The sequence below is a fragment of the Gymnoscopelus braueri genome (assembly GCF_963280865.1).
Source record: "Gymnoscopelus braueri genome assembly, chromosome: 21".
Lineage (NCBI taxonomy): Eukaryota > Metazoa > Chordata > Actinopteri > Myctophiformes > Myctophidae > Gymnoscopelus > Gymnoscopelus braueri.
In genome coordinates, this window is record NC_137623.1 from 10,340,799 (window position 1) to 10,368,616 (window position 27,818).

Below are 27,818 nucleotides of genomic sequence, written 5' to 3' on the forward strand. Positions count from 1 at the left end.
TTTTATGAACGCCTACGCGTTGAGCTTGCAGATCAGCAATTTTCGTCGTGCGAAAATGTTACTTCATAATTTGTACTTTTGAATACTTGAGTATTTACTTGAGTATATACTTTGTCCACCACTGGCGCCGACTCACCACGCGGCTATAACACCATTCGGCTCGTGGGGCTCAAGCCCACTCCTGCCTTGTTTTCAAGTGATGTAAAAAACTCATGCATTCGTTGATAAAAACATTCTTTATTTAATCCAATATTTTCATGGCACATGATATGGGGCACATGTTATGACATGATTGTAATGTTAGCCTGACTGGTGTAGTACAAAACTAACGTAACTAAAACTCATGAACGTGCACTCGGAGCACGGGCTGAGAAGGTCATGGGGCTCGCCGAAGCGTACGCCGCAACGTCCCGCAAAACCATGCCCGTCCAGGTGAAACACCTGCTTTTAGGGAGTCCTATAAGGGCAATGGTTGGTCTGTATATACACATATGTACAAACATAACTACAGTCGATTCAAAAAGTGCCACGTTAACACACTTGCACGCACGCATTCACAGTACACACACGCCCACACATGTACAATATTTATAAGAGCATTCATTTACATCCGAGTCCTACACAGACAAAACCCAACACAACAATGGAAAACCGACATGAGAGGTTCCACACACCTCTGCTCCACTCCTTCTCATCCCTCCATTCTTAGTCTTTTTTTCCCAGCTCAGTAGAGGCAGACCCTGAAGGCTCTTGTTTCACCTTTGCAGAGGTGAACAAGAGAAACAGGAGGGATACCAAGTCCTGTGGCGGTTCACACGTCCTGCTCCAGTCTGACATATATCCGCACATCAGTGGTCTGTGATGTCATCAGCGGTCTGTGATGTCACCAGGTCAGCCCTCTGTCTCAACCTCCTTTCAGAACAATCCTTTGACTTTCTTCAGCTTACCTTGCTTCCAACTGGCCAAACTTTCATACTCCTCTCTTGTCATCTCCAAAGCTTTCTGTGGGAGTACAAACACGCAAGATATTCAGAACCACTGCACTAATATACAGGGTCTGAAACGACTCATAGGATAACCAATTATTAAATATGTAATCAATTAATTAATCGAATAATCAGTTTAATGATGCATTATGTAGAGAAAATCAGACGCGCCATTTACAATTTTACCAAAATATTAATGCTCATTTGCGTTAAATTATACTAGAAGTTTTTTGACTGCTGGTTAAAAATATTAAGCAATTTCAAGATGCCCATTTGGCTTCAGATTACCATAATTGTGTATTTTATTACCAAAGTTTACCATCATTCTATGGTCTACGTACGATAATCATAGATTAATTGATTACGATTAAATAATTGTTAATTACAGCGCAACAATATACAAATAACACAAGTGTTATGGATGAGTATAGTCTGTCTTTCAATATTTCACAATCCTTATTTGGGGAATGCATCCCAAAACCCTCGTCATCTCCAAGGTGAGAAATGCAATGATGTAAAAAGTATCCACGAGAATACACTCATGCAGATGAAAACCACACGTCATTCCTCAAACGGCTTTTCCAATAACAATGTCCCATCAGCGTGGACAAAAGAGTGCTTTATCACTCGCACATTCAGAAAAGTGAAACCACACAACTTTGTTTTGTAGCCTGTGAGTGAACAACATGCCTGAAAAACACACACATTCACAAGTGAGATGTCATAACCCTATTTTATACTTCGTCATATGATGGTGTTGCTAGGCACAAATACCCCATCTACAAGCCCAAGCTTGTATATTGGCTATTTTTGCTATGTGTGAATGTTTTTGAAAATGTTTGCCTATAATGACAGCGGGTTGAAAGTGGTGAAAGGGATAATTCCCCCCCCAAAATTCCTTTTTTTCTATCGATTAGTCACCCTTATGGAGACATTCCTAAGCCAATAATTTGATGACCGGCAGCGGTTCCGGTAGGAGACACAAAGAAACTCCTTTGTATCTCCTACCGGAACCGCTGCCTACCGGTCCGCTGGTGGTTTAGGATTAGGAATGCGACAATAAATAAAATAATCCATTAATTCATGTCTCCATGGGGTGATTAATCGATGGAAAAAAATTATTTTTGTTGGGTGAACTATCCCTTTTGTGGCAGAAACGGAAGAGGACGTTAAGATTCGGAAAAAAAGACAGAATTATGGGCGATGAAAGTTGAATAACTAAGTGCGGGATGCTTGTTGTCGGGGCCTGGCCATGCTCACGTCAGAGGACTCACCTTCCCGTCAGCCCCTACACCCTGGAGGGTGGAGTGAATGAAATAGGTTAAGTATCAGAGAGACAGGCGATGGCGAGAGGATGACTGAAAACATAATGAAATGGTGTCACAACCACGTGTGTCCCACGATCCGACACAGAAAAGAGGGGAGTCAGAGATGGAAAGAGAGAGAGAAAGAGGATATTTTGAGGCCAGGGGGTATCCACGTTGAGACATTAAAGACATGTACAGTACCATCATGACACAATTATTATTATACTATAAACCAGGGGGCTTCAACGTTTTCAAGGCCAAGGACCCCTTAGCTGAGAGGGAGATGAAGCACCCCACTACAAGTTGTATAAAATTGTGTTGCAGATTAAAAGTCTTCATAGATTTCATAGATAGCTTCATATACTGTATACTTTCAGACATTTAACCACTTAAATCGTCAATACTTAGTCAATTTGACCGTTGGCTCTATACTTGGTCTGCTCTTTTCCCCCCTCTACACCAAACCTCTTGGCCGAAAATAGCCGATCTACAAGCTCACGACGCCTCGCGCTGCGAGGCGTCGTGAGCTTGTAGATCGGCTATTTTCGGCTAATGTTCCCCTCAGAATAGGGATTCTAGGGTTCAAGTTGTTCATGTAAAAAAGTTCCTATCACACAAAGATTTGGCGGACCCCCTGTAGTAACTCTGAGGACCCCCTTAGGAGTCCCGGACCCCCTGTTGAAGACCACTGCTATAAACAGTAATCGCACATTTGACACACGTACACGTTCTAGGCGTACGTTGCATCAGTATCAATCACTAAACCTGGGTCTCACCTGAAAGTCCTCGTCGTTCAGATAGACCTCCAGCCGGAGGGGGTCTACTCCCTCGGGCAGCGGCCGAGCCAGCAGGTCTGCCAGTGGGTAGGTGGTCTTACACAACCTGGCCAGCACGTCTTCCACCAGGATTATCTGGTTACACACCTCTGCCTCCTGGTACGACACACAATATTTACATCATTTATATACAGTAGCATATTTCAGACATTAACACATTGCGTGGCCAATCGCGTAGATCTACGCAAAACTAAATAATTGCGCAGCGTGCCAGTCGCGTAGATCTACGCGAAGTGGTCTTTTTTTCTCTCGCAGGTTCACATTTCATTGTAGGCCTCCCTTGCAGTGACACATTTCATTGTAGCACACACCCGGAAACGGAAATATCCGTATCCGGAGATTTTCGTTCCCACCCGCCGTCGCTCTAAATCTTCCCCTAATCCGCCATTATCTCGGTTGTTGTTTTTCTCCTCGCTGATCGCTGTTTAACATAAACCGCGACAACTGCAAAATGGAATGTCGCCGATTGAAACGGTCTTCTCTGGGCCACTCACACAGCTACCCTGTGTGTCTACAAACAGTTTAACGAGCGATCTTAAGGTATTTAGCGAGGTCTGTGGTGACGTGAAAAAAACAAACAAAAAAAAACTATAAATCACTGGCACTGGTGAGTACATTATGATATTAAACTCTGGCGTGGAATGTGTTAAAGACCAGCTGAAATGAACACTCTTTAAGCAGATGCATTTTCATAATGAATTTGCTGCTGTCGGGCAGCAACCTGCTAACTCCATTTTGATGCTTTAGCATTTTTTTTACTATAAATCAGTGCTATTGAACACCCTTGTGTGTTGGTAAAAAAATAAATATATTGAACCAAACCAACTGACAAAACCATCTAACTCCATTGGATCCTCAAACTTTCTGCTAAACCAGCTAAGTCCACCAAAGAGGGGTGGAGTTAGCTGGTTTTGCTGACTCCAGGCTCCACCCCCTTGTGACCTCCAACCTCATTGTGAGCTTGGAGGTCCATTTAGCTGTTCTTATCAATGATGAACAAAACCTCCTAACTCCACTTTTTTTTTTTTTTTTTTTCCCATTTCCTGAAAAGTGTATATTTTGGAGTTAGCTGGTTTCTAGCAGAGATATATAATTAACAATGCCAACACATTTTTACCAGGGACTTAATGCTGATCATTTGATGTTGCACTCCTCAGGAGGATTATTGGGTGATCCTTCAAACATTTCTTTTTAAGTTTTTATTTTATTACCATCCAAGAGCTGGCAATAGAGAATCTGTCTAGGAAAGCCGTGGGCACTGGGCAGGCATGCAGACTCATCACATGGGATCACATGCTTGACCCATCTAAGGTGTTTTGGGGCAATGAGCACTGCAATGCAGGGTACAGTATGTGGATCCGGTCATGGATTTCCACATGTAGGGCAATCTGCCTACCCAGGACACAACCAAGGATCATTTAAAGGCAGCAGATGTGGAAGGCTGCTAGAGTTTGTATGTGTCTCTTATAGGGGGTTCCAGGTTTCCAAACCAGAAAGCAGTGTGGAGAGACAGACTTCCTTCTGGCTGGGTTCCTGTTCTGGAAGATGCTGGACTCAGGCAAAGTAGCATGCTAGCACCTCCCTGGCCACTGATAGAAGGGTAATAGCTCTGCTTTTACCAGTGTTTGCTTCCGGTAAGAAGATATTCCCCATGTTTAAGTATTTCTGCAGGGATTCAGGCTCAGCATACCTCTCATATACACTATCTCTCCCCCCCCCCCCCACACACACACACACACACACACACACACACACACACACACACACACACACACACACACACACACACACACACACACACACACACACACACACACACACACACACACACACACACACACACACACACACACACACACACACACACACACACACACCTGTCTGTCTCTCTCGGCTGAACTGTTCAATAAAGTAGGACTACGTTAAAGCAAAACAATCTGTGTGACACGATTCTCTTGTCTAACGGTTCCTTCTTATGGTTTCAAATAAAATGATAGACCGTTTACAGTACACCTGCAAGAGCGCACATCCTGTAGCCTGCAGTGTTTGGACAACGACCTACCCTCTCTGTGATCTCGGCGATGTCCTCTCTGTGCTCCCAGCTAGGGAACATGTTGGTGAAAGTCAACGGTTCAAGACCAGCGTGGATGAGATACGATTTGGGAGGCTTCTTCTCATTCTTCTCTGTGGACGATAGTAGGCCAACAAGGATGTTTTAATGGAGAGCAAGGGAATGTAATTTGAACTGTATAGCACATTTGAATGGCAATTCAAAGTGCTTTACAAAAAACATTAAATGAAGCGGATTAAGACAAAGTGCAACAGAAACAGAAACACATACAATAAAAATAGGTATACGGTACAACATAAACTACAAGAATAGAGTTACAGCGCAGCACAATAAGTGAATAAAAAACTGCCTCAGTATAAAGGCAGTGGGAAACAACAGAAAGGTCTTCAGATTGATTTAAAACTAGAAAATGTGCTCCTCGGAGCACAAGTCTCCGCCAGCAGACTATAGCAATTATATTATCATAGCAATAACTAATGGATCAATCAGACTTGATTGGAACAGTACCTTCAGTAAGTCCAAGTCACCCGTCTGTGCGTGTGTGTTTCCCTCTGAGAACACCTAACATTGGTCAAGCAAATGTGGGATCATTTCAACTCTAGTCCTCTTCTACGTTACAATTGTAGATGAGTATGCTTTCTTAGCTTTGGCCTTCTGCGCCTTTGCTTGACCAATGTTAGGTGTTCTCAGAGGGAAACACACACGCACAGACGGGTGACTTGGACTTACTGAAGGTACTGTTCCAATCAAGTCTGATTGATCCTGTTTTACCTCACTTCAAAAAGTAGGAACTTTTTGAAGTGACACACCTATTTATAGAATTTTATTTCGTCACGCGTCCCTCTAGCCAATCAGAGGCATTGGTGTCAACAAATTGACACGTGTCACGTGGAGCTTGCCCAATGTTAGCTTGGCTAACAATGTTTGCTCACACAAAGCGAAAACATATTCTCCACCTTCGGCCAATGTTAGGTGTTCTCAGAGGGACACACACACGCACGGACGGACGGGTGATTTGGACTAGAAGATACTGTTCCAATCAAGACTGATTGATCCTGTCTTACCTCGCTTCAAAAACGTAAACGTTTTTTTGAAGTGACACACCTATTTATAGAATTGTATTTCGTCATGCATTCCTCTAGCCAATCAAAGGCATTGGTGTCAACATATTAATACGTATTAAGATTTCGGTCTTGTTGTGGGATCAATTCAACTCTAGTCCTCTTCTGTGTTACTGTTGTAGATGAGTATGCTTTCTTAGCTTTGGCCTTCTGCGCCTTTGCTTGACCAATGTCAGGTGTTCTCAAAGGGACACACACACGCACGGACGGGTGATTTGGACTAGAAGATACTGTTCCAATCAAGACTGATTGATCCTGTCTTACCTCGCTTCAAAAACGTAAAAGGCTTTTTGAAGTGACACACCTTTTTATTATAGGATTGTATTTCGTCATGCGTCCCTCTAGCCAATCAGAGACATTGATGTCAACATATTGACACGTATTAAGAGTTCGGCTTTGTTGTGGGATCATTTCAACTCTAGTCCTCTTCTACGTTACAATTGTAGATGAGTATGCTTTCTTAGCTTTGGCCTTCTGCGCCTTTGCTTGACCAATGTTAGGTGTTCTCAGAGGGAAACACACACGCACAGACGGGTGACTTGGACTTACTGAAGGTACTGTTCCAATCAAGTCTGATTGATCCTGTTTTACCTCACTTCAAAAAGTAGGGGCTTTTTGAAGTGACACACCTATTTATAGAATTTTATTTCGTCACGCGTCCCTCTAGCCAATCAGAGGCATTGGTGTCAACAAATTGACACGTGTCACGTGGAGCTTGCCCAATGTTAGCTTGGCTAACAATGTTTGCTCACACAAAGCGAAAACATATTCTCCACCTTCGGCGGAGACAATAACTGAGGCTTTGTTCCAGAGATGTGGTGCATAAAAACTGAAGCTGAAACTCAAAAGGAAAACAAGTGCATATTGTTTTGTTTTGTCTTATGCCCTGGCTGGGACTGGGTGCATTCTGCTATACACATTGTCACAAGTCAAACAACTGCAACGTGCCACTACAGTGATTCATTGCAACCTTTCGCCGCAACGATTCACTATAACGTTTCACTATAACGTTTCACTGTAACAATCACGCTAACGATTCACTGTAACGTTTCACTGTAACAATCACGTTAACGATTCACTGTAACAATTTACTGTAACGTTTCACAGCAACATTTCACAGCAACATTTCACTGCTTACTGGAACATGTAATTGTAACGTTTCAACTGTGTGTTTCAGTGACTATCATTTTGTCACAGTATTGTCTCTTGTGCGACCCATGTTGAGGTGGCATACCTCTACAGTACTGCAGCACAGTCTCCATGGCGCACTTCCTGTCCTCGTCCCAGCGGATGCGGGCAGATCCAGTGCTCTCACTGTCCTGGGGCCACCAGCCCTGCCACAGGTAAACCTCATGGTGGTTGTCCACCAAGAACAGGGCTAAACACAAGAGAGAGAAATGGGGAAGATAATATCAACCTGACGGTGCATACGACTAGGCTGGTGGTCAGCGTCATATTTATTGTGCATTGCATCAGGCCAAGGACCTCAATTCTCACATTGTGTTTCAAATCTGTCAATGATAACAGTGATTTCTTTTTTTGGATTTGCAGAGCAATCGTCCCTCCCAGGCAATGGGATAAGCGTCCTGCCAGGCTGACCATTTGCCAATGCTCCGGAACAAGCCAATCGCAAATTTCACTAGACGTTAAATTAACATAAAAATATACATTTATAAATGTGCCCCCATACCCCCAAATTATGAGTCTTAATCGCTGTGCACATTAAACTGAGCTGTCTTGAGTCAGTCTTTAGCCCCGTTTACAGAGTTTAGAGTGCATACTTCGTTGCATGTCAAATAGCGATATTTGTCTATTTATGCTGAATGTTCGTCTATTTTTGCCTATTATGACAGGCCCAGAAATAGGGATGCTGGGGCTCATGTGGTTAATGGTGTCAAGCTTCTTGATAAATTATGGTATAAATTGATGTATTGTGTATAATTTAAATTGGTTGTTGTGTATGAAGTTCAAGTGTGTGTGTGGGTGTGTGTGGGGGTGTGTGTGTGTGTGTGTGTGTGTGTGTGTGTGTGTGTGTGTGTGTGTGTGTGTGTGTGTGTGTGTGTGTGTGTGTGTGTGTGTGTGTGTGTGCGCGCGCGTGCGTGCGTGCGCGTGTGCACGTGTGAGTGTGCGTACCTGGTTGTGAGGCTGTGTAGAGGTCCTCCTGCAGGTAAGGCAGGGAGTTGACCAGCTGTGGGTCTCTGGCAGGGTAGAAGAACTCCACGGCAGAAAACTCTCCTGAGCTGCTGCTCAGCTGGAAAAGGCGTGGCGTGAAGTTGAACCTCCCGGGGTCTAAGGGTCAAAGGTCAAAAAGGGGTTTATGAGTAAGGTCACTAGTAGATTATACAGTCAATAACCCCTTTCACTTTGTGCAAACCAGCAGTGTTCAGTGTTCAAGATTCACCAGAAATTGATCTCATCCAGACATTAGAGGAAATACTACAATCTTTGTGCTTTGGTCTGCCACACAACTTTCAGTTCAATTGCGTGGTGGAACTCGTGACCCACGTGTGTTACGCTCATGTGATCCACCTACCTTGCAGCATGCAGTCGTAGGCTTTCCTGTCTCTCCTGCCCAAGGCTTCCCAGAATCCCGCGGACTCTGCTCCTTCGTGAAATTCACAGATGGTCACCTTGCTGCTACTGTGGAAGCCGGTTTCTAGCGGACAGCTGAACACACAGACAGACAATAGTGTCACACTGAATTCTAATAAATGGCAATAAAAGACATTTCATCATCATCATCAGTTTCTCACCAGTAGATACTTTAGAAGTCTCTGCTGGATGAGTTTTTCCTAACCCACACCACAAATTGTGCACGTCAAATATGTTTTTTTGCTGGGCAGAGAAAAATTGAAGTATTTCTGTGTCCTACTCACTGTTCTTTGATCTTATTGGCTGCCGTGCGCGCCACCTCCTGTGTGTGCGCCTGGGACTTGCAGCCGTGCCACAGGTAGATGAGAGCCTGGCTAACGCTCAGCAGCAGCATGGAGACCCGCGACCGCAGGCTGTTACAGTGACACGCCACCTCCAGCAGATGGCCCTCTACTGCCACCTCCCCCCGCACACAGTACAGGCGCCAGTCATCTGGGGGAAGAGGGATGGAATTCATGAATACATCTCTGAATTAATCAACCAGACAGATAACTGATCACACTTATGGATCCAACGGTCATGAAAAACAATATTGTAAATATTTAAAAAGGTAGGGTAAGTGATTTGCAATTATTCAAATAATTGCATTATAGGTCTATGTTCTGATAGAAGTCGTTACTATAGAGTGTCCTGTCCATATAAGGAGTCTCCCTTGTTTCTCCAGCTCTTTATTAAACAGAAAAAGCATTTTCAGTGCTCTCTCCTGATTGGCTCAAATGTTGTCACCTACCTGAAAATGTTCTATATTCTGTTTACTAAAGAGCTGGAGAGACCCCTGTGACCGAACAAACGCTCTGTAGCAATGATTACTATCAGAATATAGCACTTTAACCTTTTTAACAAAAAAGAAAAATACCCAAAAATATCACTTACCCTACCTTTAAATATATTGGAAGTATAAGCTAACAAAATCCTCAAACGTTTCTCAGTCAAAATGTCTCTCTGTAATATTGTTATTTCAATTCATACCCTTTCATAGAGAGCTACAGGGGCGAGGACAGAGAACAAGGAGATGAAATGCGGCACAGATCGCTAGCTGAATGCATGACGTGATTAGATCATCTGTACTTGTGTGGGATGAGCACCGTCTGCATCAACAGGATACAAACTACACAGTTCGTTGTTAAAATGAAATGAAGTGTTTCATCTAGATGGGGAAATAACACTCCAGCTATTGTCGCGCTGTTAAATTGCGCTTGAAATTGAATTATGTTAGGAAGTGCAACAGATTGTGTGCAGTGAGAAGAACAGAGGGCGTCACCTCGTCAAGTCCTTGCAGGCTAGATTGTGCATTTGTTCGTTCCTTCCACAATATCGGACAGAATAAGGGCCATATTGTTCTCCATGTCTGCTCTCTATATACCTCAACTCAAACTTTATTTACAAATCACATTTACAATGACCAAGGTCTGACCTCAGGGCTCTGGATGGTGTGATTGTATATAAATTCTGATGGCCAGACCATAGGGCTTTGAAAGTAAACAATAAAATCTTAAAATCCAATGGAGTGATGGGAAGACCGGGATGATGTGGCCGAGGTTTTTCTTGCCAGTGAAGTGGTGGGCGGCAGCAATTTGCACGAGCTGCAGACGCCTAAGAGTCGCCTGGTCGATGCCTACATACTGGGAGTTGCAGTAATCGAGCCTCGGAGAGATAAATGCATGGATTACCCTCTGTACAGTAGGTCGGGTGGGGAGAGATAGCCTTTATACTAGCCAAGAGCCTAAGTTGAAAGAAACTGATTTTGACCACAACTGATTTGATTGTCGAACTTGAAATTACAGTCAAAAGTCACAACAAGGTTCTTGACTGATGAGTGGACGTTAGCACTGAGCGGCCCCAGAGAGGTGATAGAAGGGAAGCGACTGAATTATGGCCAAAAGTTGTTGTTTGCTTTTAAAGCCAACTACAGCTATACACCTACTGTACGATCTATGTAGCGAGGTGGAGGATGAATCATTTGGTACAAACATAAGTACACAAAAAATATGTTGTTTCATATCAATTGTTTTGTAAATTTCTGCCGAAATTAACAACTACAGCTCAGTCCCTGTTGCTGCTAACCCCCACTAGTTGGTCTGGGGAGGGTGAGGCAACCACAAATAAGATGCGGTCACCAGCCACTTCTTTTCACCGAGAAGTTTCACCAGGAAGTGTTCTGTTTGTTTGTTTGTTTTTAGTTTTTAGACACTAATACATTCTAATTATATGTAATGTAAACGGTGAGGTTCCCTCCTAGGGTTTCTTACCTCACCGGCACAACAATATTCAGTCATCTTTCCTAGGAAAAGAAGTAGTATACTATGCACATGATTCCTGTTGTGCAAATCAATAAATCAAAGTCCAGTTCCACTCCCTGCGCTGCTCCGACCAACCTGTAGGAGTCGCTAGTGCAGCGACAGAGACCACCTTCCCCTGTGTTGAAGATATATTGTGGAAAATGAAATGTAATGTTTTATATCACTCTAGGACACTTCATGGACAATAGGACAGTGACCATTGTCATCCCAGTGTCATCCCTAATTAGTGGGATTGAGCCCATCTGTGCCAGAGACTAGGCTATCTGTGCTTATTAGGCAGACAGAAACACCTGCCTTCATGAATCTGATTTGAATTGTTTGGAAGATGACATGCCAACACATTGTTCCACCTCCCGTTTCCCCCTTTATATTAGTATTGTTAGACTTATAGAAAATAAATGATTTTAACACATTGGGTGCCAGAGGTTTATTAAAATATTATACGTTGAGTGCCAGCATTTCTTCCATCCACTTGCGTTATACATTTCGTGCTGTGAGAAGCCCCGACGCGGAAATGCATGTAAACAAAGCGTGCGTGCGAGACGGCGGAGGGTCCCGACTAACGCCTGGAACAATAATATTTCCAACGCGACCCTCCATTGCAGCGTGATCGCCGATCGAAAACGGCTCGTTTCCACCACATTAAAAAGAAATGGAGATATTAAGCTTTTAATCAAGGAGATAACATTGAAAACGCCGACCGGAAGGATTTTTGACATGGAGCCACATCCAGCCTCTTCTTCTCAGAAACTGCTTGGGTGATGTCAAAGTTTCGTTTTAGCGCCCCACGTGGCCCACATGTATAAAAATAGAATTGGGTCAAAAACGGTCCGGACCGTTTTCGGCACTTCTCGTTTGGACCCTCAAAAACGGTCCGGACCGTTTTTGGCATTCAATGTGTTAATTGCATAATAAGAAGTTGTCCGACTCCGATGATATTCACGCAACACCCTGCTGGCTTCTCACCCACGAACACAGCCAATTATTTTTGTTTGAGCGCCCGGCCAAGCCGGATGCACTGTGGAGAAATTGAAGTGGTGGGCAGGTACTTTAACTGTGCGCTACCCAGATGCCCCTCTAAGACTAATTTTAATAGACACACACCACTGCTGAATTGACATGTCATGATGCCTTTGTAAATTCATGTATTCATGAATGTGGTCTTACTCTGGGAGCTGTCCTGCTCTTCCTCTCTCTTCCCTGAGTGGATGGCCATCCCTCCTTTGAAGCACTGAAGGAAACATGGTGGCTCCTTGCCCTGAAGGACTTGCACCTGGAGGAGGCAGAGAAGTCAGTAATATGTTCATGAGAGAAACACACACACACACAAACACATAAATAATTGTTAGTCAACTTCTACTTCAGTTTATTGTCATGTCACAAGGGGTGTGAAATTATTCCCATGAATTGCAGTTACATTATACAGTATATAATGTAAAAAAAAACGAATCAAATATAAAGTGTGTGAGTGTTCCACAGTCTGTTGTGCAACATAGGAAATAAAAACAGATATCAAATGTGCACAAAGTGTATGGGAATAATAATGCAGGTACAGTCACTTGAAATGAGTGAGTACCAGTGAGTGCACGTAAGACTGACATTGCCATCTAGTGGCTGCATTCAGTAACAGGTTAAAAAAGTGCAGCAAGTACAGTAGATCAGGTATCGTTGCTTTCAGACGGAAACTTTGTATGTGCAAAAGAGTTACTTTTCAGTAAATGGGAAGAATAACCTGTGTTATTTAGTCACATTTTCATTGGTTCAATGTTTCTAAAATCAGCAGACATCACTTTCACTTACGCTTGAGAAAAAAAAGAAGTAAAAAGAAGCTCTACAAGCTCACAACGCATCACGACACGTGAGATTGTAGATTGGCTATTTTTGCGTAACACTGTAGTATGATGGAGTAGGGAATACATTTAAGAAAAAACATAAAAAGGTTGAAATATGGAGATACATACAAAGGATTCTGCCCGACAGCAACGATACATAAAGTAGGTTTATGGGTGTAAATATACAGACATGTGAGGCAGCGGGGTTCAGTGCCTGTTCAGCAGCCTGGTGGCATGGCTGTGTAAACTATCCCTTTAGTTTGCTAGTTCAGTAACTGATACTGCGGTACCGCGTCCCTGACAGTAGAGTAGCAGCATGAACCAATGATTGTGGCTGGGTGGTTAGTCTTGTTGGGACATAAATCCAATGTGCTCACACGCGCATGTACACACGCATGTGCATACAGGCACATACACGCGTGCGTTGGTATTACTATTTTTCAGGACAAAACTTTTAGGATGACAATTTTATAAACGCTTTTTTTTTTTAAACAATATATTTATTGGCATTTTCAATTATATAACATAGCAACAACAATATGGCTCTTGTGTTAAATGCCTATAAAAAAAATCAAACAAAAACAGAGCAAATAGACTTATAAACACTATTTGTACCCCTAACCCTACAGCCAGAGTTATAATTAGTTGCAAGCCGGTGTCATGTACCGAAAATGGCTTGTAGCGCTTCCATTTTTGGTGCACGACAATGGTTTGTAATAGTATAAATCAGGTATAACTCCATCCCTAAGCAAAGCCCATAAAATGCCTAATTTATGGGTTGGATCAAGACTATAATGTCTGCACAATCTCTATTTCTCAAAATTCTTCTGTACTTGTTGGGATTACATTTGGCCCTCACAAGTATAATATTACAAATATGCACACACGTGTGTGCACGCGCACACACACACACACACACACACACACACACACACACAGCTGTACCTGCGCTCCCCTCTCCTCATCCAGCTCCACTGTCATAAGTGCTGACGTCCCCTTCTCGCTGACGGTGGAGTTGCGTCCTTGCCAGAAGAAATAGCAGCACTTCTCCTTGCCGGCTCCTGCTGTCCTCATCTGCTCTGGATTATGTCTCTTCCCCACTGGAAGATCAGCAGACATAGATCATTAGCAAGATCAAAGAGCAAAGACAAAAAGACAGAGTGAAAGAGACCAGAACCAGACAGTTGTGCAGTGTGGTAAAGAGAGAGATACTGTAGATAAAAAAAAAGAGAGATGATTGGCATTACTATATCACAAACCGAGCTTTTCTATCTGGTGACAGAAGGATTCTGTATAAGGATGGGTGGGTGCAAAGGCCAAAACTAAGACAGAGCATCTGATCAGTAGCAGACCAACACGATTCTGTGTTAATTTTAGAACAGCCTGTCAAATGAACAATTAAAGGGAGCCTCCGCACACTCAAAACTGTTTTAATTTAAAATTTTCATAATACGGTATATAGCAAGCTTGCGGTCATAGACCTTCTTCAGAACAGCCTGTCAAAGAAATCTCACTCACCTACTGTACTACACTTCACCACTTATGTGTCCCCCTCTACTGTATCAGGCTATAGTAGACGTCTCACTGACCTGCGGTGCTAACCATGTACTTCCACTTCACCACGTAGGTGTCTCCCTCGTGGAACTGGCCGGTGCTCTGGCGCGGCAGGCGGCTGTAGTCGAACTCCAGGATGTGCCACACCTCCACGGCTAGCGTGCTGATCTCGTAGTTCCGCCTCTCTTCGCCCTCCACCAGACCGTAGCCTCGCCCCACGTTGACTCCCTCCAATACGGTGCGAACGGGCGCCTGGTGGACGGGCAGCATCAGGGAGGCATTGTATGCCCGCGGCTGCTCCGAACAGGACTGCTCCTGAGGTAATGACAGGGGTGGGGGATTTAAAAACATGGACGGACAGACGGACGGACGGACGGACGGAGAGACGGACACATGTTCCCCCTGTCCCCTCCGTAATTTGTGCCCATGGATATTGACCAATCAAGACATAGGAGGGAGAGGGAATGAAATGTCAAACAGTGGGGAGACAATTTTTTTTGTGCATCTCTAATTCTGTTGCTTCCTGTGTCTCATTCAAGAAGACTTCTATCCATATTACATTATTTCTTCCCAGGGAAGAGTTATTGTTTTCATTCTGTTTGTCAGTGATGGTCCCTAGATTACCTGAGTAATTGGGTCAAGGTCAAAGGTCACAAAAAAAGGTCAAAATCGTTCTTCAGCCATAACTCAACTTACCTTAACCTTTTGCTCATTCACGTGGTCATTGCCGTTCTTAGTGGGACTGGGTGTCTTCCTGGAGTCGCTCCAGTCCAGGAACTTCTCCTTGAACAGGGTTGTCTCGTTGTGTTGGGTTAGCCTGCCAAACACGGCCCAGTCAGGACGGCCCTGGCCTTTCCTACAGGTACAGAGCAAAGGAGAGAACAATTACGCAACTATACAAATTCATTCAATAATTCAATCACAGGGGTATTTGAAGTCCTCTTGATGCACCAGGCACACAGATATGGTTTTGTGATATGCATAACGCAGTGCACCTGGTTACTGTTAAATATAAATTATTGTATTGTTTTTTCTGTAGCTTGTTGCACAACAAAATGTACAAGTTTTTCTATGGAACCAAGGGAGAGAGAGAGAGACAGTTTGCCTCGGTGGTGAGATGAAGCCTGTCCATTTATAGCTTGTGATACATGCTGAGCTGTTTACAAGGCAGCTATTTACTGCTGTGTAGAAGCTGACAACTGACATTGTGGGAGGAATGTAACATGGGAATGCACAGCTTGACAGCTTGTGCTGCTGCCCTTGGAGTAGTTGATGGGGATTGTCCTTGATGCAAACGTATGCATTTCTCTAAGCAATTTAACTTCACATAAAGGACCTGGTGTGAGTTTGGGTTAACGTACAGTATGAATCAATTAATGCACTTGATTATATACTGTAATGTAGCTTGGTGTTAATGAATAAATATGCTTATCTGCGTGTCTATGTCATTTTTAGCATTGGCATGAATGACCTTCAGTAGTGTGTGTGTGTGTGTGTGTGTGCGTGTGTGTGTGTGTGTGTGTGGGGTAATGTAATGTAATGTATAGATCTCCGTTGTAGTTTGTGGGTTTCATACTTGGGTATGAGGGAGTTGCATTCTCCAGGGTCCAGTGGGTTTATGTCACAGTTGGTGTAGTCAAACGTGCCATTCCACAGGTGCTTGGCCAGCTGGAAGGCCACCTTCCTCTGAGCCAACGTCACTTCCTTCCCATGCCATATATACATCTCACTGCCAAAGTCAAACACCAAAACCTGCAGAGGAAACAAACAAAAGTGAGCGTGTCATTTTCTCCTATCCAAAAGGGTAATGATAGACTTTGAGACTTGAACTGTAAACGAATCAACAAAAGGGCAGGAAATATAGATTATTTTATTTTTATTTGATTATTAATCAAATAATCCAAGTAATATCATGCTCATGCGACATCGTCATCAAATTGGGTGCCGATGATTTCAAACATGCTGTGTGTCTAACTGGGCCAAGCCACGTGTCTGAACCACTCATGCAGAAATACGAAATTGGTGTTGAGACGATTTGGGCTCCGACCTGGGCTTTTCATCCAGCATCTCAAGAAAAATGTCTTGCCGTCTGCACCTAGAATGAGCTAGTGTGAGTTCCAAGTCTCACTGTACCTCTTTAGAGGTGAGCAGGGAGCAGCGCGGGACCTTGGCCCAGAAGTCATCATCAGGGACCAGCTTGTCGTCCATCAGACGGTATATACAGTTTGTCTCCATGATGGCTACCTCGTACAGTTCATCTTCATCTGGTGTTCCTGCTGCTACAAGGTGCAAAGAACAAGGGTTTTACATTGATTGCAACAAAAAAAAAAACATCTGGATTTTCTACAGCAGTGATTCTCAAAGTGGGGTCTGGGACTCCCAAGGGTCTTTGAAAGGATTCCAACGGGCCCCCAGCAAAATGTGTTAACCCATTGAGACCTGAAGCCGATTCTACATGTCTCCTAAATCTCAACAGTTTTCTGAAAAACCTATGTTTCTACATCAGTGGTGCTCAATCTTTTTCGTGTCAAGGACCCCCAAAATTATATGTATTTGGCCGCGGACCCCCATCAAAATAATTAGTTCCAGGGACCCCCAGAAGCAAAGATTTGAGTTAAAAATGTTCGCTTAAAAAATTAATATATTCAAAGATTTGCACACATTTTCACGATTTTTCAAAAATAGCAGATCTACAAGCTCGTAGCGCGGCACTCGGTGCCGCGCTATGAGCTTGTAGATCTGCTATTTTTGAATAGCCCAAAGTGTAAAATAATGCTTTTTTAGCTCAAATATAAAAATGACACAGTTCCAGGTCTTAATGGGTTAATATAGCATCAAAATCTGTTTAAACACTTCGCTATTTGAAAATAGCCGATCTACAAACTCGCAACGTGTCACAATGAGACATGTTGTGAGGTTGTAGATCTAATTAAAAAAATACATTATTTAAAAAAAAAATGAATATTTTCGAAACATTTTAACAACTAATCTTGCCCCTGGCATAAAATGTTTTCAGATGGGCATCAGTGGTCAACCACGGATGCCCTTCCCATGCATTAACTCATTCAGTGCCAAACTTATTTATGGCTTTATCATCCCTGTGCCAGAAATACATTGTAAAAAAAAAAAGTGCTTAGGAAGCGAGATACAGCCTTTTTCGGTAAGATGTTAAACAAGAAGTGAATAGAGCAGCAAATCTTCAAATCATGATATCTGGGGTTCTGAACTTTTCTTTTTTTTCATGACGTCGGCGACGTCATTGGCACTCTGGGCTTATAAAAACGTGACGTTGGCGACATCAATGGCACTGAATGAGTTAATTTGGGGGTCCATGACATGAAAAAGTTTGATGACCATTGCTCCAAAGGTCGAGGCGTCTAGTAAATTACAGTAAAACAGCGTACTTGTTTCAAGCATGTTATGTCTATACTGTATGTCTGTCACAGGCTATAATCCTTACACTGGTAGCTGCCCTGTCCTCCCAGAATCTTCCAGAACTCCTTGGAAACCTGACTGCTTGTGTTGACTCCCTCCTCAATGACTTGTACGTAGTTGGCACGGCAGCCCAGGTCTCTTTTGGTCTGGATGAAGTTGGCCAGCTCTTGAGCCTGCAGAAGATAAGACTAACTTTATTATTATATTCCTCAGACAGTCCTCCTTGCTTTCTCTGATTCCAGTAACTTGGCTGTAATTACTCAGTTGAGTAATTGGTTAATTTACCCTTTTACCTTCATTCTGAATAGGCATCCCTCAAAATGCAGGCCTATACTTATTTGTTTGGTAGCCTACTAATAATAATAATTATAGCTGGAATTGATATAGTGCTTTTCTGAGTACCCAAAGTCGCTTTACAGTACATGTGTGTGGACCGGGGGAAGAGGTTAAGTAACAACAACTTTGCTATCAATCTGTGCCATCAATCATTCTGTGAGAGTACCACAGTGGTTGTTTTACAAGAAAATAAGTATGCTTTGGAGTGCAACTCTTAATTCAGAGTGTAGTGACAGAATCTACAGTTAAGGATTAATGCATGAAGACACCAATGGCAAAGAATCTGAACCTAGATCAGTAGCAGGCTTCCTGAGCATCACACTGACCGTGTACTTCCACTGTCTCTGATAGACCTGTAATCTGCACTGATCTGATCAGAGCTCTGAAAATACCTCTTTTCCACCACCATTCTGAGACCAGTCCATTGAGTCTCACCACTCCGTTCCATGACGGAGTGGTGTGAACCACTTATTATATGTTATTATTTGTGTTCCCACTGTAATGGACCTGGGATCAGGACTAAAACGTCCCTTCAAAACACTACAGTGATAACATAAACAATGCTACGCTACTAAACAATAAACCCATTTCAGATCAGGCATTAATTGGTCGGGCTTGATATAGTCATTACAGACCAATATTAAAATATGCCTTTACCAGATCCCTAATTTTTGCGTCGCCATGGAGGTGCTTTGCTGAGCGCTGATCAATGGCTGTATTTTATACAAAACTATTTGTATTGTGAGAACTTGAGCTATTTACCTGAATAGTCTATAATCAACCATGTGATAACATATCATTAATTATCTATAGTTGACAACGGCTGTATTCTAATATGAATAGTGGTGGATTTGGAAACAATCGTCTCTCCTCAACTGTCTAGCAGTAGTAAATACATGCATTTTGGAGCAGCCTTTGGAGTGATTTCCCACCGCAGGGCCTAAAGCTAATAATTGAATACATAGATCATTAAAACACTTAAACCCTATACATAGTTGACCGGGTTCCCAAGGGCTCTATACTAGGTCGTCTCTTGTTTTCGCTCCACACTAAATATCTTTGCCTTAATGTTAGCCCCAGAATAGGCATGCTGGGGTTCAGATGGTTCAAGCGGCAAACGGTGTGCAAATGGAAATATAATTGGAGCAGTTATTTACCGTTCGCAGAACCGTTCTATGGTGCAGTGGAAAAGAGGCGTATACTCAGATCGAGGTCAATGACCCTCTCAGTCATCTGGCAAGGCAAACTTTGAACAATAGCCTCGGTCACTGTGACTGAGCAGAGCTTCCTGCAGCTGTTCACTTCCCTCCACATGACAGGGATACACACACACACACACACACACCGCCCTGTACTTCCTCCCAGAGCAGTGTATAATTCCTGCACGTGAAGCCCATCAATAACAGACCCTTTAAAGCGGTGTCAGTGTGCCTCGGTATTTAAGACACGTCATCACAAGGCTGTGAAGCTACGTTAGAGCCACTCACCGACTGAGTGTGTTGGACCACACACAAAACTACACACTACGCACTGCTACTGTACCTGAAACGTGTGAACCAGTGTACCCAGAAACTTTCCCTCTACATCAAATCTGTTCGGCGAAAATAACCGATCTACAAACTCACAACACGCCGCGGTGCGTTGCCACATGTGTAGATCTGCTATTTTCGCAGAATGTTCGCCTATCTCTACAGTCAGACTGACCTTGTTTTTCTCAATGACGTTGGCAAACTCTCCCGTCCAGACGAAGCAGTGATGAGGGGTCAACAGCAGAAAGCAATCTCCGCTGTTCAGGGATGATGCTCTGGGCTCCACTAGCCTGGTCTGGACATGCCGTCGGCCTGGTGTTCCACACAGACACAAACAACCACAAAGAGAGACAGACTGGGTGGCTTATCACTTGATGATGGATCGTCACATGCCAGAAGTTGTCGGGAGGAACTGTTTACTACAATGAGGCTGGAATAGTTAAACCCCCACAATAAAGGAGGTAGCCCCTGATTTAGTGGATTTGGTCTGGGATTATGGATAGAGCAGGCCTGGAGAGGTTGGATCAGCCAGGATAGATAGTGAAATGACCTGGAGTGGGGACGTGATTTAGGACTGCAGCTGTCACCCACAGTGGAGATGGAGAGACACGAGAATAGACCGTTTCTCTCATCTCCCATTTTAGACATCCTCTGGAGGGGACAACCTTGAAGCAGCATCCTCCAAAGCTTTTCCAAAAAATGCCAATTATCCCCCTCCCCCTCTTGCTCGAACTCAGAAATTAGGTTTGCGACAAGTAGCTTGATGACCCATAAGCAACAGACCCAGTGTGATTTGCTAGACTAGCCTGGATTCTCCAGACAAGGGGAATTCTTGTAAACAGCCAAGGGACATTAAGCTAATCTAAAACGTCGGCAAGAAACAAACGGATAATTTGCCGACTGTTCTGCTTGGTTAGCCTTTGCATTGTCTGTCTAGCTACAGTAATCTACTGATCCATACAGCAAACAAGATGCCTTTTCCAGCATGTCTCTTCCAGGGGACTGCCCTCAATTTCCCTTTTCTAGGGCAGTGCAGGAGATATTTCTCAGCAGTGTGACAGCCTCAGAGGTGTCATTATCAGTACGGTAACAGATAATTAGCACTCAGTCCCCTGAGTGTGTGTTGGCACAACAATCTGTAAGGCGTGCGATCGTTCACCACTGCTTCTTTAAACACTGTTCATCATCCATGCCTGAGAAGACAGCTTGTTGGCAAGATGGAAGAGGTGATAACAGTTGGTATTACAGTATACCCCTAGAAGGCCAGATTAAAGGGATCATGCTTGTCATCATTGACTGATCTATGCCCATAGCAACACTTATTTTACAGTAGCTTTTTAATCCCGTCTAGAGACAATACCTAGAATGGATCCCTGTGTGTTTTGTGTGTCGGTACACATCTGTTAGTTCAGGGGCCATGGGGGTCAGTCAACTGACCTTTGACCTGCAAGAGCATGAGCTTCTTGTAGGGCACGGCGCTGTTGTTGGACATCTGCTCGGAGATGTTGACGCTGCGCAGGTTGACACTGCTGAAGTTCTCCTTACTGGCCAGGCCGGCCAGAGCCACCTCGGAAAACCCGGAATTCTTGCTCACTGCAACACATGGGGCAGGGAGAGAGTGGGGTCATGACACAGATAAAGTGACACAGATACAGACAGACTGACATTGTAAACACTGCGGGGCGAAGGGCTCGCTTCTTTTTGGGCTTGTTTTCTTAAACCTGGTTGCTTGTTTCTCTCGCTAAACCTGGCAACTGTAAGGAAAACGACACACAGACCGCATGGGGCCACGTGCAGAACTGTTGTTATTAACGTGGTTAATAATGTTGCCGCGGGGGTCCCCGGACCCCCTGGGAGTCCCCGGACCACCGCGAATACATTGCGGACCCCTGCGAATACATCGCGGGGGTACATACAGCCATACAAACCTGTATGTATACCGTCGCGCATGAACGCGACTCACGATTGTATTATAGGATAACACACACACACACACACACACACACACACACATATATACATAACAATCTATAAATAAATGCATCTGATCTCTGAATACACTATTTTCCAAGGAGAATAAGATGATACTATCTTTCTCAGCCACATACAGAATTGAACTGGAATGATTTTTTGTGCCCAAAAGACTTGGCTGCAGTTGGGCTAGTCTCCACATTCTATCACCTCTACACAACATAAATAAATCTGTATGCATATTTATAACCGAAGGTAACAGTCAGCCAACAGATAAAACATTGCACAATAGTGTGGTAATTCACAGCCAGTGCAACAATCTCTCAGGGCAGCCAGAGCCGGCACAAGCGCGGCCTTCATTCTGTCAGCAAGCACTATAGAGTCGTTTTAAGCTGTGTTTTTATTGCTCTCACCGGAGATGTTTGGAGGAAATTGTGAGCAACACGCCTTTGACATTAGTGACTTTAGTGATGTCACTCTAAAAACAGCCCGCACATGGTAGATGACCATGTGCAGCTTACAATGGTAGAAAAACAATGGCAAGCTTTTGAGGATTACCCTGCATAATGGCAGGAAACTGACAGCAGTCCCAAATGTAGGACAGTTTAGCAGCATTTATATGCAATGTCCCATTGGGTTTGAATGTTTATGGAGCAATTCATAGTAATTTAATAGTGCAGAGAACTCATTTAAAAATATGTGCAATGTATGAGACAATGAATGTTGAAGGTCAATATTTTAGGTGATATGAAGTCTGCTATACCAGGGGTTCTCAAACCTTTCCATGCCAAACTAGAAAATGTGCTCCTCGGAGCACCGGTCTCCGCCAGGTCAGGTAGGTTATTGTTGCCTCCTGGTGGCCAATGTGAAAAGGGTGACATTTGCTCAACATAGTGTGAATGTGCGTGCAGTTTGAAAAAATATGAAAAATCAAACACGTCCATCTTGATCACATGACTATAGAGATCATGTGTACCGATTTGCGTGAAATTTGGATAAAATCGGAAGGAGTAATATATATATTTTTTTAAATATAAGTCGGCCTCCTGGTGGCGCTATAAAAGCCAGATGTGAAAAATGCAGGGCAAAGGTTTTTCCTTGACCTCTAGGGAGTGCGCTTACAAAGTTTTACACAGATCGTTGCAGTTATAGGTAAAAACACGAATCGGCCTGTTATAGCGCCACCATGAGGCTGATTAGAAAATGTTCAAGTGGCATTTCTTCCTCGGCATAGTGGAAATATGCGTGCAAAATTTCAAGGAAATTGCATGCTGTGTTCATGATTTGAGGCATTTTGTTCAAAACGGAGCACTTTTGGACAAAATCTGTAGGAGTACTGTCAAAAAATATGTTTTGCACAAATCGGCCTCCTGGTGGCGCTAAAAAAGGCCCATGTGAAAAATTTGGGGCAGAGGTTCTGCTGTGGCATCCAGGGAGTGTGTGTGCACAGTTTCACTGCGAGCAAGCCAACGGTGCCGGAGATTAGCTGTCCACAGACAGAATGACGGACACACAGACACACGGACACACGGACGGACGGACGGACAGGGGGCAAAACATACTCTCTCGCCATGCCTTTCGGCCTGGCGGAGACAATAACTATAGCCTCTGACTATTGCGAAATGGAAAAAAAGAAAAGAAAATAGCAAAAAAAAAGCATAATCTACAAGCATGACGCATTGTGAGCTTGTTGCTATTATCTCCTTTTTCTTTTTTTGTACTTTAAAAATAAATTACAAATACCCAAAATGGGGATGTCAGGTTAAAATGTGGTTAAAATGGCCCAATAATCTTATGAATTGAAATAGAACATTTTATATTTTAATTAATAAAATGTCCTCTCCTTTCCAATTGGCCCCACTTTGAAAACGTTTGTGCTATACACACACAGAATGCCCCGCACCGTTCTATCATCCGTGTCTGTCAGCATGTAAACTGTGAAGCTCTGTAGCATTAAGAGGTCGGTGCAGACTAACTCCTCAGTTATTGTATTTAACGATTACAGTGAATCTGAACCTGATCAAGGGAACTCTTGAGGCTGTGCTTTCACACAAAGGCTCTCTGTCATCATCTTATTTGTGCCATGTCAAATCTCTATAGCAGACGTTTCTTAAACCACATTCACACATGCTGAGTGACCTCTCACACCAAAACACAGAGAGAACATCAGAGAGCAACAAAAAACTGACAATTACTGAATAAAGGTTCAATGTGGATGCAAACAAAACATCTGTTACAGTTTATTTAAAATGTGCAAATTCCCTTTTGACTGGCAACGAATGGGGGGCTTTTTAAGTAGGAAAACAGAACAATTATAAATAATTATTGTATAATTTGGCCGGATTCAATGAATTGATTAATGGTATATATGAGGTATTCATAGAACGTTTTCATATTACCAGGTTCTGCAGTGACGGGTGATGTAATTGACGGCTACAATAGTTAAGTAAACAAGCAAAAACGTCTCTCTAATTGCACCAGATTGCTTTTTGTAAATTCTGGCAGTGATTTCAAGCAGTTTGAAAAGACCACCGGAATTGTCATTTAACCTGCCATGACATCAGTCCTTTTATGCCCATATATGAGATCCCTGCTGTCATCAGTAAATGCCCATATATGGGCATGACCCCTTTTGTGCCCATATGGACCTGACTGATTTGTTTGCGCTTGATGCCATGACGACATATTGAGGTTAGACGACACACTCAATATTTGGGCGTCACTGCATTGTGAACTCCTTATTGGTTATGGCTGAGTCATGGTGACATGTGTGTGACGACAGAGGTCCGCCCACCCGCCCACCCACCCATCCGCCGGCCGGCCCGCCCTCCCTTAAGCCAATTTTAGTATAGGATACAAAACAAATAGCAAATTAAACTTGAGTATTGGTACATCACACCTTTCATCCATTCACTTGTACTTGGTGTCATCAGATTAGAAGAAAAGCTGAGGTAATCATTTATTGTTGATCAAATTAAGCTAAATCAATTGATCACTTAGCAGAGCATTTTCTTTTTTTCCCACTATCCTGTTCCAGATCAATCCATACACTCTATCCACTCAAGAATATAGCCAATCCATCCACCCTAGAATCCATCCACTAAAGAATCCATCCACTCCAGAATCCATCCACTCCAGAATCTATCCAGTAAAGAATTCATCTACTCAGAATACAGCCACTCCACCCAAGAATCAATCCATCCTCACTCACTCTTCTCAGCCTTCATCCTCTTGCTCTCCAGCAGGCCGACATTGAGTCTCTGCTCTATATACTCGTGTCTGATGTCCTCCCTGGCAGCGAGCATCTTCAGAGGGTTCTTGGACGCCTGGACATTGCGGGAAGGTCGCACCGCTCGCCTGTGCTGCACCATCTCTGAGGTCAGCCTGTGAATGGGATCAGAGGTCAAAGGGTCGGGTGAGAGGGTCATCGTTGACAGAGAGCAGGTTTTATGACATTGACTTACTGTACGCTTGGAATCCCTCACAACATCTAAAGGAGCAGAGAAACTGTGATTCATAAACTTGGAAAACCAAATGTTAACCATCAAACACTGCATTTGTTTATTTGTTACTTTGTTTACCAAAGCAGCTTTTAGTCACGAGTACTTACTTTGGCGTCTGAGGACCGAAGATGGCATCAAAGTCATCGTCTATCGCCACCTTGCTGGTGAGGGTGGGGAACTCGTCCACCTGGCGGTAGAACTTGGAGAAGGTCTCATCTTCCAGCATCATCACTTCCTTTACCTTCTTCTCAGTCACTGTGATGGTGGCCTCAGGCAGTCCTGAAACTGTGGATAGAAAAAAACTAGGCTCTCTTAGTGAGGAATGGGACAGTAAATACATAATTCTGCACGACATACATACATAATTCTGTGTGTCAGTGAGGCAAACTGACCCTAATCTCAGTGACAAATCACTACTTAAACCAGAGGTGTAAGTAAGTAGCCTTGGGAACCAACCGAGCCATGGGGCCTTAAGGTCAGGATCTCCTGTTTTTCTAGTGTGAGCGGGCTTGATGTACAAGTACACCCCCTGGACATGATGCTAATATGTCACAGGGACTTTCCCCCAATCAAACCCTTGATGAGTGCCAAGCAGGGAACATCGGGTACCATTTTTATCGTCTTTGGTATGACTCTAGCTGCGATTGAACCCCGACCTCCCAATCTCAGGGCGGACACTCTAACCACAAGGTCACTGAGCTGGTGTAATCAGACTGTTGACAGTCTGATCACACCTCATAAAGATTGTGTGCAGACTAGAGGGAACACGGTGGTCACATTCTACACACTTTGCCACAGCCTGGACTTGAACCAAGAACCTTCTGCTCACCGAGTCCACATGATCACAAAAAGTTGGACACTCAGCATCATATCCATTCCACCACCTGACAAATGGGGTGTAGGCATTTGAACCAAGGGTCACCTTTCCAGCGAGAAGCTCTACACCACATGATATCAACTATCAACTATCAACACTACACAGACAATACTGACCTGGATTGTTGAGCTTGCCCAGGAAGGATTCCAGTTTGTCCAGCTTTCTGTCTGTTTCCATGTTTAAGTCTGGTATGGCTTTGATCTCTACACACACACACACACACACACACACACATACGTTAAGACACACACGTTAGACCCACATAGGTGCAACACGTTTTTTTTTCTTCACTCAGACCAGTGTTATGATATTTTATTGTTTAGAAGTCATGTTTGACACTTGTGCTTCACACAGCGATGACTTCTGAACAATTATTGAGAATGGGTAGACTAGACACATACCGTATGTTCACTTACATTCAGATGAATACGATATTTTTTTTATCTCAAGGCCATTGCTATCAGTCACAAGCATGTTACAAGAATGTTTAATACATTCAATGTAGTACAAATCATGCATGTTTATAGGCAAGACCAACAGCTTTCATATTCTATCAGCCATTAGTAGCCAGATAGAAATATCACTATTGGTGACTGATTATGACGTTCGTTACTTTAATGATGATGATGTACAATGCACAAGGTACAACACCAAAGGAAATTAGAATACACCTTCAATTTGAGAGCTCTCGTCCACATCTTTAAGAAACAAAAGGGCAAAGACAACACATTACATAGTGCCGAAATGATGTTTGGGAACCACAAACATAAGACACTGGGCTTTATTCACGAAACGTGCATACCATCAGATTGATTATAGTACTTTTTTTTTCTTTTTTTTTACTCGTTATAACTCGTTCTTGGCAGCCAGGGCATTCAGAAAAATACTCGTGATAACTCGTTCTTGGCAGCCAGAGAGTTCACAGCACTGTGTGTGCACTCGCTATGTCACACAATGATGTATACTAATGCAAATCAACATCAACAGGCATGTGCATTCATTTAACCCATTGAGGCCTGAGGCCGATAAAAAAAAAAAATCTAAATCCAAAAAGTTTTTTGAAAAAAAAATATATAAAAAATACTTTTTCACTTTTTTTCAAAAATAGCAGATCTACAAGCTCATAGCGCGGCACTCGGTGCCGCGCTATGAGCTTGTATATCTGATATTTTTGAATAGCCAAAGAAATCTAAAATGACACAGACGCGTCCCCGGTCTTAATGGGTTAAGGAGTGACTGGGATTCATAATTTGGTACACCTAGGGCTCACACTCCTGTGCATGTTTCATGAATACAATGTTGGCCTTTCGTAGGTTCTTTTCTCAAGAACAAAAGTAAGTAGAATTTAAGAGAGGTTTCATGAATGAGGCGCATTCAGTAGAGCACACAGTACATGCTGAATTAAAGAGTCACACCAAACCTGTGCACAATAAATCAAATTGGAAGATTGAATTAGGGGCCTGTGTGTAAAATCCGTTGTGGCCAATGCATGACTGGTGACAGTGAAA

General features: G+C 43.3%; 1 protein-coding gene across 26 annotated transcripts in view; it reads right to left on the reverse strand.

The window, feature by feature from the left end:
• Positions 1–221: 221 nt before the first annotated feature.
• The window catches only part of svila (supervillin a), a gene marked incomplete at its 3' end in the record, with an annotated part of 110,613 nt that continues 83,016 nt past the window's right edge, over positions 222–27,818 (reverse strand). For 19 of the 26 annotated variants that reach the window (XM_080418395.1, XM_080418396.1, XM_080418402.1 and 16 more), the window contains 20 exons: positions 26,427–26,513; positions 25,541–25,718; positions 25,142–25,314; positions 21,397–21,552; positions 20,135–20,271; positions 18,120–18,267; positions 16,793–16,938; positions 16,236–16,411; positions 15,356–15,515; positions 14,695–14,974; positions 14,051–14,205; positions 12,441–12,546; positions 9,198–9,405; positions 8,855–8,988; positions 8,455–8,610; positions 7,556–7,699; positions 5,192–5,313; positions 3,070–3,225; positions 2,261–2,281; positions 222–1,002 (listed from right to left, as the gene is read on the reverse strand). In XM_080418395.1, the coding sequence (XP_080274521.1) occupies positions 916–1,002; positions 2,261–2,281; positions 3,070–3,225; positions 5,192–5,313; positions 7,556–7,699; positions 8,455–8,610; positions 8,855–8,988; positions 9,198–9,405; positions 12,441–12,546; positions 14,051–14,205; positions 14,695–14,974; positions 15,356–15,515; positions 16,236–16,411; positions 16,793–16,938; positions 18,120–18,267; positions 20,135–20,271; positions 21,397–21,552; positions 25,142–25,314; positions 25,541–25,718; positions 26,427–26,513 (2,930 nt within the window). Of the gene's footprint in view, positions 1,003–2,246; positions 2,345–3,069; positions 3,226–5,191; positions 5,314–7,555; positions 7,700–8,454; positions 8,611–8,854; positions 8,989–9,197; positions 9,406–12,440; positions 12,547–14,050; positions 14,206–14,694; positions 14,975–15,355; positions 15,516–16,235; positions 16,412–16,792; positions 16,939–18,119; positions 18,268–20,134; positions 20,272–21,396; positions 21,553–25,141; positions 25,315–25,540; positions 25,719–26,426; positions 26,514–27,818 lie in introns of all 26 variants that reach the window. The other 7 variants (XM_080418400.1, XM_080418398.1, XM_080418399.1 and 4 more) reach the window with 4 other exon arrangements.